The sequence below is a fragment of the Poromitra crassiceps genome, assembly GCF_964638095.1.
Source record: "Poromitra crassiceps genome assembly, chromosome: 2".
NCBI classification, from domain to species: Eukaryota; Metazoa; Chordata; class Actinopteri; order Beryciformes; family Melamphaidae; genus Poromitra; species Poromitra crassiceps.
Window position 1 is genome coordinate 94,411,240 of NC_139624.1, and position 17,611 is coordinate 94,428,850.

General features: G+C 43.8%; 1 protein-coding gene across 1 annotated transcript in view; it reads left to right on the forward strand.

The window, feature by feature from the left end:
* The window catches only part of zcchc2 (zinc finger, CCHC domain containing 2), a gene marked incomplete at its 5' end in the record, with an annotated part of 116,610 nt that overhangs the window by 68,991 nt on the left and 30,008 nt on the right, over window positions 1-17,611 (forward strand). Inside the window, 2 exons of the mRNA XM_083631852.1 lie at window positions 3,286-3,348; window positions 7,091-7,145. Coding sequence (XP_083487978.1) covers window positions 3,286-3,348; window positions 7,091-7,145 — 118 coding nt within the window. The remainder of the gene's footprint in view (window positions 1-3,285; window positions 3,349-7,090; window positions 7,146-17,611) is intronic.

A 17,611-nucleotide genomic window follows, 5' to 3' on the forward strand; every position in this document is an offset into this window, starting at 1 on the left:
ATCTTTATTATATCACATCTGATCATTTTATCCAACCTTCTCCGGTCACTGGCAGATAGATCACTGGCAGATAGTGATCACGTACAAATAGTTCAAAACAAATCTCTCAAAGTCTCAAAACTGTTGGCATTTGACTTGTGTTATATCTGATGTTGAAACAACTGATTATCAGCAGTATTAACCTGCACAGTAGCCTAACAGGTTAACGTTATAATCTCAGGAGAGATTTAGTAGGCTAAATAAACCATACACATGAGAATTACCGTTAACGTTACAGCATTTAATAACGTTAATTTTCCACAAATCCTTTGATCCTCTGTTGTGTCTGTCCCCATCACTCGATGATCATCATTCCCTTGAATAAACTAACGACACGCGTTATTAATCAATGGGCGTTTGTTTACCCAACACAATGCTGTTCAGCATGCAATAACGTTTTTAAAACATTAATACGTAACTTCTGCTTCTCTAGAATGTTAGTCCTCATGTAATATTTGACAAATGGACATGTTAAATGCCATGCTTGCAATTACGTTAGCTAAAGATTGCCTCAATTTTGTGGAAGGTAACGTCAAGCCGCAGACGGCCGGGGCAGACTGGTGACGCGAGGTCTGGAGATAATATCCACAAACTACTGGCTTTTTCTTTATGCTAAAAAGTTACCCGGTCGTTCTGTTTTGCGGGCAGTAGGCTACAGTAGTGTAGCTAGCTGTAGCAACAGAGCACTTTCTTCTTCTGTTGTTTGTAGGCGGGTCGCCGACAGCTTCAAGCTGCTTACCTCCACCTGCTGTACAAGTAGGTTAGTTGCATCGTTTCAACACTATACGTCTATATTAGCATTCCAAGACGGAGTCTGATGACGAAGACGGGCTCAGCCGCCGGTGACCGGAGTCTCCGGCTTTAACACTCCAAACATTAGAGGTAGTGTGGACAATAGGTGCAAACGAAGTGCAATACGGCCTAGTGTAGACATGGCCCAAGTTGGCCCATGACCAACCTTTGTGCAAAGTTTTGTGGTATTACGTGAATCTGTTTGGAAGTGAGTTTTCTGATAGAACACGGCCCATTTTGGCCAGTGGCCGTGGAAAGTGAATCACTTATTGACCTGCTTTTCTACCAAATTTCGTGCAAATCCGTTCATGACATTTTGAGATATCCTGCTGACAGACAGACAGACAAACGGACGAAAACATAATCTCCCGCCAACTCCGCTTTGGCACGGTCAACTCCCTTGGCCGAAGTAACAGGGTGACATATTTGTTACTGATTGGCCTGGATGGGGGACTTCATTTTTCATAGGGGATGACATTATCTTGATATTGATCAAACATTGTGTTACATAGAAAGCAGAATGATGCGTTTGCATCTTTGCCTTTTGCCATCCAAAACTACATCAGGCAACCAGTAAGGAATAGTTGTGGGATTTCCTGATTAGTGAAAGTGTGCATAATTGTGTCATGAAATTAAAGCTACTTTTAGTTTTAATGTATGTGCTTTGCAAGTTTTCCGTTTACTCTTGACGGAGCCTAGAATTTGTTTTCATTTGGCTCACCGACAGCTGACCAATATTGTTTGCGAGTAAATTTACTGTAGGGTTGATAATGGGGGTTGGAATCGCAGAGTAACTCACGAGTCGTGATACAATACTATCACGATACTTGGCCCTCGTTAACGATGGTATCACGATACAGTGATTCTGCGATAATCAATACATTGCAAGAAAAGTCATGTAGGATACATCACGCTACCGGTGTACCTGCAGAGGAAGAAATAGCCCTAAAAAGGAACACTGACTGCAACTTGCCATGACTCCACATGTGGAGTTTAAATGCTTAAAGGAAGTAAAAATGATTAAAGGAAGGATACAAAATAATGTCTTACTAAAATCCTTTCAATCTATGCAAATTAAGTTTACAGAACAAAAATAATAATACAAAAAAAATTCAAAAGATTGTAGAAGCAACAAAGAGACAAGTTGGTTCTCTGTTGATCCAGCAAGGAAGGTCGCTGGAATAGTTTATTCCACATCCTCTGTCAACAATACAGCAGGCAATAGGCTAAGCTACATGCGCTGACTAATATTACCCATGCTAGCTAGGTGTGGCAGCTCCTCTCAGTGCAGAGAGAGGGACTGGCTTCTAGGCAGGAAACGCAAGGCTTTAGGGCCTCGTGGCTATCCCATCAGGCAACAGTCTTAAAAGAGCCACGTACATGTACTGTATATATGTGTAAGTGGTTTATGTCCCAATAGTAGTCCACTACAAAATACACATTTCAGGATAAATGTCATGATATGGTATCATGATATGGTGCCAGTGTATCAAATGTATCGCAAGAGGAAGTATCACAATATTTAGATATTTTGTCCCACCCCTAGGTGAGAATTGGTTGAAAAACTGTTGAATAAATCTTGTGGTCAGAGTTGAGTCCACATTGAAAGTAGGGAGCGTTCAGATGTGTTGCCTGGGAAACACAGGACCAGTGCCAAGAAGACACTGGTCCTACTGGAGCAGCTCCACTGGTCAATAATTGTAGGGGGTTATACCACAAGGGGGTTCTGCTCAAGTCTACAGCTGTTGCTGATTTTAGTCACTTAATTCCTTTTTCCTTTTTTTTACAATTCTCCACTTTTTTCATAACCTTAGATCGATTTTCTGTCGTAGTCCAGTGAAAGTAGAAGTGAAATAAAGGGAGTGAACATGACAAAAACACACAGCTACTCTCCAGGTCCTGAAAAAGTCTTAAATTGTATTACCTAAAACTCAAAGTCTTAAAGGGGCTTGAATAGTTAACTTGCATTTTAAATCTCAAATTCAGTTTTAAACACTCTTAGAAATATTGTAGTTTGTGAACGGAAAAACGGAGAACCAGAAACCAATTTACAATTTGTTGCTAACGTATTCAAGCAGTACTGTGTGTGCGTGCATGCATGCGTGCGTGCCAGTAGTAGTTAATATCCTTCACACCATTCTGTGACAACCTCAACAGTGTTCACAGGGTCTGGATACTTGCAGATTTTAAAGGGAAAATCCACCCTAAAACACTGTGAAAGAACAACTATTGACGATGTTCCCCCGAGAACGCAGAACTTTTGTGTACCAGAGATTTTCTTTTAGATTTGTGTTCATTTTCTTTTTCTTCTTGGTATGTCACTTGTGTCACAGCGCCAATAGCAGGCGGTGCCGCATCTCTGTCTTGCTCTCCCTGTCTAAAAACAAAAACAAGATGGCGATGGTCACAAGTCGAAACTTGATAAGTGACCATGAACTGTGTGTCTTCCTATAGGCAACTGCCAGCTAGGGAAGGCCTACCAGGGCGACTGCTCCGACGCCTCCAGTCAGGAGGAAGGTGAGTAGAAACGGACTTACCGGTACTCTACAACTCCTTTCCCACAGTGACGCCCACCGTTTAGCTGTTTGCATTCTTTAAAGCACTGGTTCTGTCAAAAGCCCCTAAACGGACACAAATTAGACCACGGACCCCCAGTTTATAAGATTTTCTCCCAGGGCCTCCCATCTGATAAGATTTGCTTTTTCTGTTTGTTAAAAGCCTTCATTGGTGGTATTTCAGCAATGCTTTACTCTGTGAGAGAAGCTTTGTCTGGAGTTACCGTGTCAGTGAGGGCAAGGGAAGGTTGGCTAACCTGAGCCTCAGTGCTAGCTTTAACTGCATGGCTAACATGATAAGCTAACTAGAGTTTATTTTGGGAGGCCATTGGGAAAGGCTGAGTGCCTGTGTCCATCTCCTTCCCTCATATTTCACGGCTATATTTGCCTGGTTGTGTGCTGGACTCTGTTCTGTCTGGCCAACAGTAATCATTCACAACCCTGGGCTCGCTAATACTAGCTTCAGCATTGCTAATGCTACAGTAACTTGTATATGTTAGCCTAGAGTTATGCTAATATAGGCTAACCACTTGTCAAAGCTACAGTAGGTTGGAATATTTGTGGAAAATAAAGACACTGAACGAAGTGCTGAATGTGACAGAATGGAACATAAGCTTGATGTGCAGTAACACCTTGTTACACTTCAAGCTTATGCTAACCAAAGAGAGATGTGCTGAGGACTGAAGAGTGTGAAGTAGACTGGATGAATGGTTCTCCAGATAGACAGACAGATGCACACACACACTCGAAAGCCGTTTTCCCACATGCGTACCGGAAAATTACCTGTAAGTCAATATCGGACATTTCCCTGAATTTCCCTTCACACCTTAGCGCGCGCATGTGGGAATCTAGTCGTCAAATAGCCGATATGTTGGGGGGCGGGGGGAGGGGGAGCTTATTTGGGGGGTCGGCAAAACTTGCCACACAATAAATCACACTCGTTTGACAAGAGCAGCGTCAAGCCAGCGTAATAAACACAGCCGATTTCCCCCCTCCCCTCTGAGAGAGGCCAGTCCTTCACTCAGTCCTCCGTAATTCGCAGCAGCCTGACACAGGACAGACACAGCGAGAATGGCAGAGGCTTGCAAGGCAAGCTGCCCAACGCTTGTATGTATGTAGAGATAAGCAAATGCACGAAGCGAAATGTGGAAGTAGTTTGCTTTGATGTGCGCAAATGATTAGATGATGCACTTTGAAGAAGTTGGGATCCGTGTCTGAGAAATAGTTGCTGGTTCGATGTTTATCCGTTCACCTGCGTCGCGTTGAAGCACTTTTTACAGACTGGCTTCGTTTGATGTGTCCGGGGTTGCCTTCGGAAATCAGCAAGCTGACATACTGCTCTTATTAGGCTATCACAAGATAATTTCACCAGTTTGCTTTAATGTGCGCGAATGATTAGATTATGCCCGCTGGAACATTAAGCAACGTGTGTAGGCTACACCTCGCCCATGATTGAAGGACCGCTGTCGCGGAAAATGACTGGACCCGTTTCCACTTGCGTCCCCTTAAGAGCATACCGCTCTTCTGACTGGCTCGAAACTGGTGAAATGTCGGCGACGACGGGGTCGCGCTTATACCGGCACGACGACTTTCCCACATGCAGGCATTAGACCACGTTCCGGTCATTTAGCGGTACAAAGCGCATGTGGGAAAACGGCTACAGACAGACACACACTCAGACACTCCTTGCTTTATAGTATGATGACTACCGTAAATTCCGGACTATAAGCCGCACCTTTTTTCCCGTTTTTTGGGCTTTTTTGGCCCCTGCGGCTTATATAACGGTGCGGCTTATCTATGGATTTTTTTCCCAAAAAAAAAAAAAATCTCTCTTTTTTAGCACTCTTTCTAACTATAAATCCTATATAACTATAATAAGTTTTAATTTCCTCTCTTGCCCTCTTTTCACCACACTGTATGACACTCTATGACACTGTGTGCACTGTAAAAAACAACACAGGTGGTGTTGTGTTATGTTGTTTTGTTGAAATGTTAATAAATGGGAGCTTCCTCAAACAGCCATCTCTTTCCCAACAATCCCCTCTGTGCATGAACCCTTACATATGGTAATTAAACATTAAAACAAAAAAAAACAAAAAAAAATACCATTAAAACACCCGCGGCTTATAGTCCGGTGCGGCTTATATAAGAAAAAAATAGTCAACTTTGCAGGTGCGGCTTATACACCGGTGCGGCTTATAGTCCGGAATTTACGGTAGTCCATACCCGGGAATGGCCATGTCTCAACCCTGTGCAGAATTGCCAAAAAATGCTAATAAACAAACAAGCTTGAATTTGGGAAATGGAAAAATCAGCTTTGTCAGGAATCAGGACTTCACAATTGAAATCAAGGTGAATTGTAGGCCTAACGTTACATGTGTCAGCTAGGTTTTCAGTCATTCAGTGGCCTTTTGAGAAATTGTTATGTGACATGAAAAGGTAGTGAATATACCAGTACGCATTTTTTGTCTGCAAGGATGGCGACGGCATGTCCTGCCCACGATATTTTTCCCCCCAGGATGGTGAAGGCATAAATGCTCATAAACAGCTTAAATGTTGGGAAATTAAAAAATCTGCTTTGTCAGTTCCTGCCTATGTGCCAATACTCAATACCAATGTGCAGTTTCAGATTGATTGGCCAACTCGCTGGAGAGATAAATGTGGTTCAGACAAACAGAGAGGACAGAGTTTCCTTCATTCCATAGTAGAATAATAGGATTCTATAGTAGGATAAAGCCTACTTATTGGAAAGTGTCACTCAACACATGGTCGCCGACAATAAGGAAAGTGTCGCTCATGTTGCTGCATTTATGGTTCAGTGAACATTGTCATGTGACACTCGACATAGAGAACGCTATAGAGAACTAGTGCAGACAGCCAAGAGCGGGAATATGCTGTATGCTGGTTTGTTATGTCTAGCCTGACATCGCCAGACCAATTCCCAACAGTCAAAGCAAATTAAACATGAGCTCGCAGATTCGTCAGGTTCCCGGGCAGTAATAAAACCGCTACAGTGAAACCACGTTGGAGGCAAGGTGTACCGTACTTGGCTGCAGCCGCATATAATGACACACAACCACACAACACAACTCGCCTCCTCTCTCTCTGGGAAGTTGGTCACGGTGTTCTTTGTGATTTTCACGAAGCCATACATCAAGGACAGGCTGATAAAAATAGCGGAGACACGTTCATTCATTTCAGTACAGCAAAAACCAAAACAAGGAAGTCAACCGCGCATGCCTTCTATATAGCCAATGAGACTTGCGTGACACTATGTGATGTATTCAGCAACATTACAAATTTCACTTGGTAGGAGAAGGAGACACTACTCTGCGACACTTGAAAGTGTCGACAAAGACCTAATTTCTGTCGGTGATGGTTTCAAACGTGTCGACAGACCAAGTATAAATTGGGCTTAATAGGTAGAATTACAAACTGTTGCATGTACTTCTGTGGAATCTGATCAAAATATCTCATTACAATTAATTCAGGTTCAGGGCTTCCCATATATAACCAGTGTCACTGATCAATTCTACAATAGATATGTAATCAAATTAACTGAATCATACCGTACCAGAGGTTGTCGATACAATAAAGGACAAAATCTGCCCAATACTGTATATTGGCAACCCAATAGTTTGGTCTAAGCATCTTTGCGAATGCTAAAAGCAAATGGTGTTTTGTTGCTGTTCTCTCACATTTAGAGTCGTATGTTCAGGGGCACAAGAAAAAGCATGGAAACAAGAGTCCCTCTGTTGGGTAAGTAAACCAGTTCCCTGCTCTTCTGCTGGTTTTGACTATCTTCTCTGCCTTTTCTGTTGTGTTTGTTTATTCTATTCTAAGATCAGATGAAATGTTGTTGATCCCCATGGGTAAACAGTTTAAAGCCCCCCTCTTTTTCTAATTTGAGTCATGACCTGGTCTGTTGGAATAGCCACATTGTTCGCATGTGTGTATATGTATATATATATATACAGTATATATACCAATATTACCAAGGGATGGGACTTTAACGCGTTCATTTCGATTAATTAATTGCAGAAAAAATTACATGTTAAAAAAAATTACGCATTTTAATCACACTTTATTTTTGCACTCCAGAGACCATGGAATGTTTCTCGCATACAAATCATACCGATGCACAACGTGCATTGAGTGACATCAGACAACAAAGCCCCACATGTGGGAAGTGCGCTGTAATGACAAACATTTGCATATCAGCCCTTCAAGCCTCCGTTATCACCTCAATGCTAAACATGTTGCAGCTGCGTGGAAGCCAGAGCTACATGTAACGTTAACTTAGCCGCTGATCATGCTAACGTTAGTTCTAGTACCAGCAAGCAGAGCCGCCAACCCACACTTGACCAGATGACGGGGTTCAGAGCCCAGATGAGTAAGTCCACGTCTGACAAGTACAAATACAGCAATATGTGTTGTCTGTTCTAACTGAACAATCCCTTCACACAAAAACACGTCGCCATCTGAACTCTCCCATACCAAACCTTACTAGACTCCTGAACCTCCTCCATACCCCATAACATGTCCTGTTGGTCTGGTCTCCTTTTGTTTGACTGAAAGTGCTATTTTAATTAGTGAAGCTATGTGCTGATGTCTGCATTTTAACCTGTGTCGATTGTGCATTTTAACCTGTGCTCATGTTTGCTTTTTAACCTGTAAATTGGTCATTAATTCAGTCTACTGACTGCTATGTGCCAAATAAAGTACTACTGCTGCAACTACTACTACCTATTCACTGATTCACTCATATACCAAAATCCATTTGAATTGAAAAATGTTGCTTCTTGTGTGAAATATTGATATGCGATTAAAATGCGAATAATTAATTACAAAGCCTCTAATTAATTAGATAAATTTTTTAAACAAGTCCCACCACTAATATATATATACCGTATATATATTATATATATATATGGGAGGAGCATTCCATACAGCCAATTTTATTTCTAAAGCCTGGGAAAAGAGAAAAAATATGTTGTATATTTGATTTGAGTTCTGTAATGTGTATATGTACGTGCATATTAGGGATGCACACAATTAATCGAAGCTCGATTACTCGCTCGTTAATATTTACTGTATATATATATATATATATATATATATATATATGAAGAGTTATGAAGAGAAACATCTGTTTGATACTCCCTGGAGTGCACATAGAAAACATTATTGAGGTGATTTATGTGAAAATGATCAGATTAATATGTTTTAGTTATGATTGATAATAAAAAAGTCCCAAAAACAAATTATTTACAGTATAAATACATCAATATATAAAATAAAACGATAGAAAATCTAAACGGAGATACCTGTTTTTGCAAATGAACTCTTCATACATATACATATACATATATATATATATATATATATATATATATATATATATATATATACATGTGAGGTCTCTAGACCATAGTTCAAACAGAAGGCCATTCGTGCATAATCTAATCCGATCACCCCTGACGTCAATCAAGTTCTAGTATGACGTGGTCAGTCAAAGTCTTAGTATGACGTCCGTAATGACGTCAGATATGACGTCAGTTAATTCTCATATATATAGCAAGGGTTCTACGTCACCTCTCTCTCTCTGGCCGATCATAACAGCAGCAGCTTCACAGCAGTCCATCTCCCTTGAGCCCTCCTCCGGAGCGTTGTTTTGCACCATATCCGGAGACCGAATCAGCACCCTCAAGCCTTCTCTACCCGTGGAAATCCAACGCAGATATTCCCCGCATATTCCTCAACGCTTCCCACTCCATTCCCGGCATGTCGAGCTCCGAGCCAGAGCAGGCCATGGACAGCGACAGCAGCTCAGCCAACGAGACCCCGTTCCAGATCGGCCACGGTGCGTTCTTGCTTTCCGAGACGTCTGATGAAGACGTTGGCGAAGCGGCCGGACCACAGGCCGCCAACGCAGCCACGATGAAAAGGCCCGGCGCGCGTTCCCGTGGCACGGGGCGCGCCACTGCGACGGCCCTTGGAAGGAAAGCAGATGACGAAGTGCCGCGTGCGCCCGGTCGCCCAAGAACGCGTGCGAGCGTGCCAGAGGGGGAGGCCGCTCGGCGTGGACGTGCGAGAGGCCGCGGACGAAGATCAGCAGAGGCAGCCGCTCCGAGAGCGGGGAGACGCCGGGGAAATACAGGCCGTGGGGCCACCGCGAGACGCCATGTCCTTCCTGGCCGCACTGACCTCCAGGCCGCCGCCCCGGAAGCGGAAACGGCACCATTCGCAGCTCCGCCGAGCCGACAGGGGTCGTCAAGAGCCATTCTGCTGTCCCTGCTAGATGCTAGCAGATCAGTGGATGCTCGTCTGAGGGCCCTGGAAACCCCCCCCCCCCTTCCCCCCACGTTCGCCACAGCCCAGCCAGTGCAGCAGCCGATCCCGCCCCCGCCCACGCAGCAAGCCGACGTGCTCCTCACCACCGCCCAACCCGCCCAGATGAACACCCTGGCGTCCGCCACGCCCGCCATCTCATTTGGTATGCCTTTTGTTTCTCCCTGTGCCGATGTGTCTCCCAGGTTGAGATCCCAGATTTTGAAGAGCAGAGACATCAATTTAGTTAGCATACTCCTGCGCCCACCCCCGCTCCCGCTGCCCGCAAAGGACCCGCCCCCCACCAAACAAGAAATATTGATTTACATTGCTTTGAAAACACCACATGTACTGTAGGTGTCCCTCGTGTTTGATTAAATAAAGCGAGTTGATCGACAATCTACCCGGTCTGCGATCCGATCATCCCATCTTTAAACGCCCACTAATAACAATAGTAATAACACAAAAAAGGGCCAAGCCGGGAACCCCTAAGCCACTAAGTCACCACCCCCTAAGTCATCCCCTAAGCCACCAAGTCACCAACCCCTAAGTCATCCCCTAAGCCACTAAGTCACCAACCCCTAAGTCATCCCCTAAGCCACTAAGTCACCAACCCTAAGTCATCCAAGTCCAGCGCCAAGTCGGGAAGTCACTAAGTCACCGAGGCCAAGCTGGGAACCCCTAAGCCACTAAGTCACCAACCCCTAAGCCACCAAGTCACCAACCCCTAAGTCATCCACTAAGCCACTAAGTCACCAACCCCTAAGCCACCAAGTCACCAACCCCTAAGTCATCCCCCAAGCCACTAAGTCACCAACCCCTAAGTCATCCCCTAAGCCACTAAGTCACCAACCCCTAAGTCATCCCCTAAGCCACTAAGTCACCAACCCCTAAGACATCCCCTAAGCCACTAAGTCACCAACCCCTAAGCCATCCCCTAAGCCACCAAGTCACCAACCCCTAAGCCACTAAGTCACCAACCCCTAAGTCACCCCTAAGCCACTAAGTCACCAACCCCTAAGTCATCCCCTAAGCCACTAAGTCACCAACCCCCCTAAGCCACTAAGTCACCAACCCCTAAGCCATCCCCTAAGCCACCAAGTCACCAACCCCTAAGTTCATCCCCCAAGCCACTAAGTCACCAACCCCTAAGTCACCCCCTAAGCCACTAAGTCACCAACCCCCCTAAGCCACTAAGTCACCAACCCCCAAGCCATCCCCTAAGCCACCAAGTCACCAACCCCTAAGTTCATCCCCCAAGCCACTAAGTCACCAACCCCTAAGTCACCCCCTAAGCCACTAAGTCACCAACCCCTAAGCCACCAAGTCACCAACCCCTAAGTCATCCCCCAAGCCACTAAGTCACCAACCCCTAAGTCACCCCCTAAGCCACTAAGTCACCAGCCCCTAAGCGTCAAGTCACCAACCCCTAAGCCATCCCCCAAGCCACTAAGTCACCAACCCCTAAATCACCCCCTAAGCCACTAAGTCACCAACCCCTAAGTCATCCCCTAAGCCACTAAGTCACCAACCCCTAAGTCATCCCCTAAGCCACTAAGTCACCAACCCCTAAGCCATCCCCTAAGTCACTAAGTCACCTACCCCTAAGTCACTAAGTCACCAACCCCTAAGTCATCCTAACTCCTGGAAACAATCTACTCCCCATGGCTCGCTACATCAGGCTCAGGCCTCAGACTGGCCCCAGCGCCAAGTTGGGAAGCCACTAAGTCACCCAGGCCAAGTCGGGTCACCAACCCCTAAGTCATCCAAGTCCAGCGCCCAGTCGGGAAATCTCTAAGTCACCCAGGCCAAGTTGGGAACCCCTAAGTCACTAAGTCACCAACCCCTAAGTCATCCAGCACCTCAAGAGGACGCTCCAGCTGGTCTTCATCAGCTCTCCAGCTACACCCGCCCGGAGCAGGCGGCCATACCGCGGCCCAAAGAACCCTCCTTCCTCAATCGGCGAGCATGGCAACAAACAGTGTCCCGGGCTCCGTGCCAAAATGTCTCGTTGGTGGTGGCTCCCCGAAAAGCACAGCGCCCAGTAGGCGCAGTAAATCTCCCGGATCATTTTTGGGGGAGAGAGAGAGTCGAGAGAGAGAGTCAGGGTCAGTCAGAAGGCCAAGTCGTGCGGCGCGCAAGGCCCGACCGAGCTGGGAAGCGCCAGCCGCAACGCAAGTAGGGGGGTCAAGATCGAAGGCCCGACCGAGTTGGGAAGCGCCAGCCGCAAGTAGCCATAAGTCGTTAAAAGGTCGAAGGCCAGAAAAGTACAATCAACTACCGGTGCCCGCAGATCTCAATTAACCTCCGGTAATCAGATCTTCCTTTTGGGGGATCTCCTAGCCTAAGCAGATGCCCTCCTCTTGCCTCAAGAGCAGCGCCACTGGCTAATGGAGTCATGCGCCAAAGCATTTGCCATGCATGCCGATTGCTAAATAAAGTTTGTTAAATCCTACGAACTGGCCTCTCATGATTGAAGTGAGGTCTCTAGACCATAGTTCAAGCAGAAGGCCATTCGTGCATAATCTAATCCGATCACCCCTGACGTCAATCAAGTTCTAGTATGACGTGGTCAGTCAAAGTCTTAGTATGACGTCCGTAATGACGTCAGATATGACGTCAGTTAATTCTCATATATATAGCAAGGGTTCTACGTCACCTCTCTCTCTCTGGCCGATCATAACAGCAGCAGCTTCACAGCAGTCCATCTCCCTTGAGCCCTCCTCCGGAGCGTTGTTTTGCCCCACCCACCTCCCCAGTCCGCCACCAACGAGTCGTGACTCCTGATCCCCCACGGGGGGGGGGGTCTCCTAGCCTAAGCAGATGCCCTCCTCTTGCCTCAAGAGCAGCGCCACTGGCTAATGGAGTCATGCGCCAAAGCATTTGCCATGCATGCCGATTGCTAAATAAAGTTTGTTAAATCCTACGAACTGGCCTCTCATGATTGAAATATATATATACATGTATATGTTTGTAAATGAACATAAACCAGGGAGTGCCTTCATTCCCAAAAATAAAATGCCACAATTTGAAAACGAACTAAATAAAATTGACTGGAATGACGTTTTACAAACCAATGATCCAGATAACTGTTGTAACACTGCTAAAAACTCTCACAGAACTGCTTGAGAAATATACACAGATCTTTAAAAGCAAACAAAGAAGAGTCTCTTTACCCTGGCTGAATAATGATATTCGCAAGTTAATGAAAAAAAGAGATCTAGCATTGAAAAAGTCACTGCTCACCAAAGTGAATACGGACCTCCTTATTTTTAAAGGCTTAAGAAACATGGTTGTAAGGGAGCTGCGTAAGGCAAAAACCACTTACTTTACACAGCTGAGCTGATTGCAGAATCTGGAGGAAATAGCGCCTCTTTCTGGAAGCACTTAAATAGCCTCACTAAACTTAAACCCAGTGAACAAAAATCAATAAATGAGCTGGAGGTGAAGGGAGTAATCAGCACTGATAGTACAGAAATAGCAAATGAATTTAATAATTACTTTATACAATCAGTGGAAGAGCTTGCAGACAATTTTGAACCAGTAACGTCACCACATGTTATTATGAAAGACTCATCACAATCCTTTTATATTAAAGAGGTTGACCAAGAGAAAGTGGGTAGAATTATCAATAAATTAAGTAACTCAAAGGCAAAGGATCTGTTCGGGCTGGATACTGCTTTTATTAAAACACATAGTGCCACCCTGATCAAACCTATAACTCATATGATAAATACCTCCATAAGAACTGGTAAATTCCCACAAAGCTGGAAAACAGCAACCATCATACCAATTTTCAAAGCTGGAGCACCAAATCTAGCTAGCAACTATAGACCAATTGCTATTCTACCCGTTTTCTCAAAAGTCCTGGAAAAAGTTGTTGCAGAACAACTCATTGACCACCTGAGTAAAGCAATAAACTTATTTACCCCAAACAATTCGGATTCAGGGCAGGGTTTTCAACGGAAACGGCTAACTGCTACCTCACTGAAAACATCAAGAGTTCACTGGACATGGGTAATGTAGTGGGAGCGGTGTTTTTAGACCTTAACTCATTGAGTGCCATGGACGAGTATGTTCGTCAATTTGTTTAGTAACGTAGAGTGCCAAGGACGAGTATGTTCGTCAATTGCGTTTTTTGACGGTGGGACGTGCATCAAAGCCAGATCCATCTCCTGTGAAAGTATGGTGGCTGTTGAATGTGTAAAAGCTATTTTAGGGACCCATTAGGTGGCGACAGTGCTCTCCAGATTAGAGAAAGGCGAGGAAAAAAGAGAGAAGAAGTAATGGGGAAACGGAAATCGCATCGATATGCATGAAGCATAACGTTAGCTGTGCCTGTGAACAGCAGTCATCTGCTGCCACAATTGAGCCCCATCCGTGTCCGCTGCGATAGCCCCTCCATATGATTTATTTGCCGACACCAGTGTCTTTCTGAAAAGTTACATTATTCTCAGCTGGGAGCCGGCGACAGGCTGTGAAAAAGCGGGGTGCAGCGGACTTTTCAGTGCAGAGCACACGCAGAGCAAACGCACTCGCAGCAGAGCCCCAGAGAGACACTCCTCCCACCACGGAGGAGGAGGAGGAGGGGGGTGGGGCACACAGGGCACTACAGCATACAACCATTGACAGTAAACAGACCCAGGCAGCAGCAGGCTCGATGCACAGAGACAGGCAAACAAGCTAGAATAGGCCATCTGATGCCCACCAGCAGTAAATCAAGACCAGCAAGAAGGTGTAGGGTCTGCGCACGCAGGGGCCAGCGCTGCTGGTTGCAGCTAAAAAATATTATTTGGCCAAACAAAATTCCTTTGTTTTCACTCTTTTATTGAAGGAAATTATTTTTGAGGTGTCATTACATCAGAAAATATTAGCTTCAGAGTCAATGATGTGCTTGAAAGGCTTCCTTTCACAAAAGGCTGAATATCTCAGATTCTAAATTGAAACGTGTCTTTTTGCTCAAAACAACCTATCTTCTCCGGCTCATAACTAAAGAACGGAAAATGGTATCAATAAACTTTTTTTTGCAGATGATAGAAGAGAGTCTCATCGTTCTTTGTGCGTGTTCGGTGTTTAGTAATATCACACAATATTCTGTGGGCCTCGAGAAATCACTGAAAACGCTCTGAAACTCTGGCACTGGGAGCGTCCGTTCTCCAAAAGTGGCTGGCACTCAATGAGTTAAAAAGGCCTTTGACACCGTAAACCACAAGATTTTATTAAATAAACTTACAACTCTTAATTTTTCAGAGCAAGCAACCGGCTGGCTGCTTCATATCTCGGCATTCCACAAGGCTCGATCTTGGGGCCTTTGCTCTTTAGCTTATACAGTATATAAATGATCTACCAGCATGTTGTAAAAGTGCTGGTTGTCAAATGTATGCTGACGACACAATCATTTATGTATCAGCTAAAACCCCTTTTCAAGCAGCTGAGATACTAACTAATGAAATGAAGGCTGTATCCCAATGGCTCAAAAACAACCACCTAACTCTGAATCTCACTAAGACTGTATCTACGGTATGTGTTTCTCCATAAGAAGGAGAGCACAAGACAGTCTCATAATAAAAATAGATTGAGAGGAAATAAAAGAGGTCAACGATTTTAAATTTTTAGGTGTCATCTTGGATTCTCAACTTAAATTTGACAAACATGTGAAAAAAAATATGCAAAACAGTCAAGATAAATTTGAACTGCTTTAGAATGATAAGACATTACATACCTCTCAAGGCAGCTCAACTGTTCATGCATGCCATGATATTTTCTCACTTATCCTACTGTGTAACTGTATGGGCCCAGGCTTCACAGGCAACTGTCAAACCTGTCACATCACTGTACAAACAGGCACTGAAAATAATGGATCGAAAACAAATGAAATGGCACCACTGTAAAATTCTACACAAGTACAAGCTGCTCAGTTTTGACAGCTTCATTAAGTTTTTATTTGTCAAATTGATTTTTAAATGTGTGAATAATCTCGTCCCAGCCGTACTTTCACCATATGTCACAAAAATAAACAGCAACAGAATTGCCACAAGGGGATCAGCGAATGGCAATTGTAGAGTGGCCCAACGCAAAACTACCTTGGGTCAGTCATCCTTTTCAGTAAAAGGGATACACATGTGGAATTCCCTACCAACAGAAATAAAAATGCAAACTAATCTGAAAAGCTTTAATGAAAAGGTGAAACACTGGCTGAAGCAAAATCAAACCTGCGACCATTGATCACTGATGTAGTTGTGTAATTCTACTGTAAATCTTGTATGATGTAGTAGCATAATTCTACTCTAAATTTTGTATGATCGTGCCACAATTTTTATGTTTGCACTTTGTTTAGATTATGTTTTTTATTAGAAAAGCCTACCCAGGGACAGGGATTGCAAATTAGCCTTGGCTAGATATCCTATATGCATCGCATATGTTTCATGTTCCTGTAACTTGTTACAATGATTCTTGCATTGTCCCTGACAAATAAACGAAAAAAGAAAAAAAAATACATATATATATATATATATATATATATATATATATATATATATATATATATATAGATGGGATCGTTAACGCCATTAACGGCTGCGTTAACGCGAGACTCTTAACGCGCGATAAAAAAATTATCGCCGTTAATCTATTCTCAAAGTTGTCTGGTAGCAGGGTCCACTTATATTGAGCAGGCCATGATGATTATCACTTTAGAATGGAACAGGTATGTAAGCGCGGACATTTATGTCTGCCGCTCTCATGAGGTGGTTTTTCAGATGTGTCGATATAGCAGTTTATCGCAAAAGTGTAATGGAAACAGATTTTCCGCATTTGCACGTCATGTGACCCGTCTTCTCCTTTGGAAAAGCACACACCGGTGCGGTGCTCCTGACTGAAGTCACTTCAGTATTCAGTATTCAGTGAAGTGAATACAGTGACTGTGAGTAATACATTACACACGTTTCAGGTGCAATGTTATAATAGCCTACACAACATTCTGAAATGTCTAAATCGGACCAGTTGTATAGGCTACCTTTTTTCCTCTGTCTGTCGCGCTCGCATTCACCGCAGCCAGCAACATTTTGCGACTCATTTTCTTTTGAATTGATAATCAGGCTCGTTTATATGCGTTGTAACTTCATGTTGTGATTTGCATTGACCATTGGTTAGATTTGAGCATGCAGGGGACGGGATATGGGCAGATCCCCGTGCGTAATCACTGTGGCAGCTGCTGGTAATGGGGAATTGCGTTCAGGTGTGCGCGCATCAGACCAAACTCAACTTCAATGGAAACGCCTACAAGTCGCAATTGTACATTGTCGAAGTTGTAGAAATATCGCAATTATTTTGCGAAAAACTGTAATGGAAACACAGCTACTGACAGTTTAATGCCAGTTTAATATTATTGATCCCAGAAATGTGGGTTGTTGTTCTTATACCCTCTGGTGTTCATTCCAGGTAGTTCAGGATAGAACTTTGTCCAGATGAAGACAAACCATGTGTGTAACCTGCTGGTTTCTTACCTTTAAATGCCTACTGGCTATTCAAGTTGAATTGAATAAACAGAAACCTGTTCACAAGGACTTACTTCTATATTTTGAATGGCTTCGACAGACTTCAAATGACCCATTTTAATCTAGATTAATCTAGATGAATGACCAGGATTAATCTAGATTAAAAAAATTAATCTATTCCCATCTCTAATATATATACACACATATATATATATACACATATATATATACATATATATATATATATATATGTATATATATATATATACCAATCTTACCAACCAACCAATCTTACCAATCCATCCAATCAACAACCAATGGTTGTTGATTGGATCGATTGGTAAGACAACCAATTTGGTTGTTGATTGGTGAGGGTGGTTGAGGCTTCACTGTTGTGAA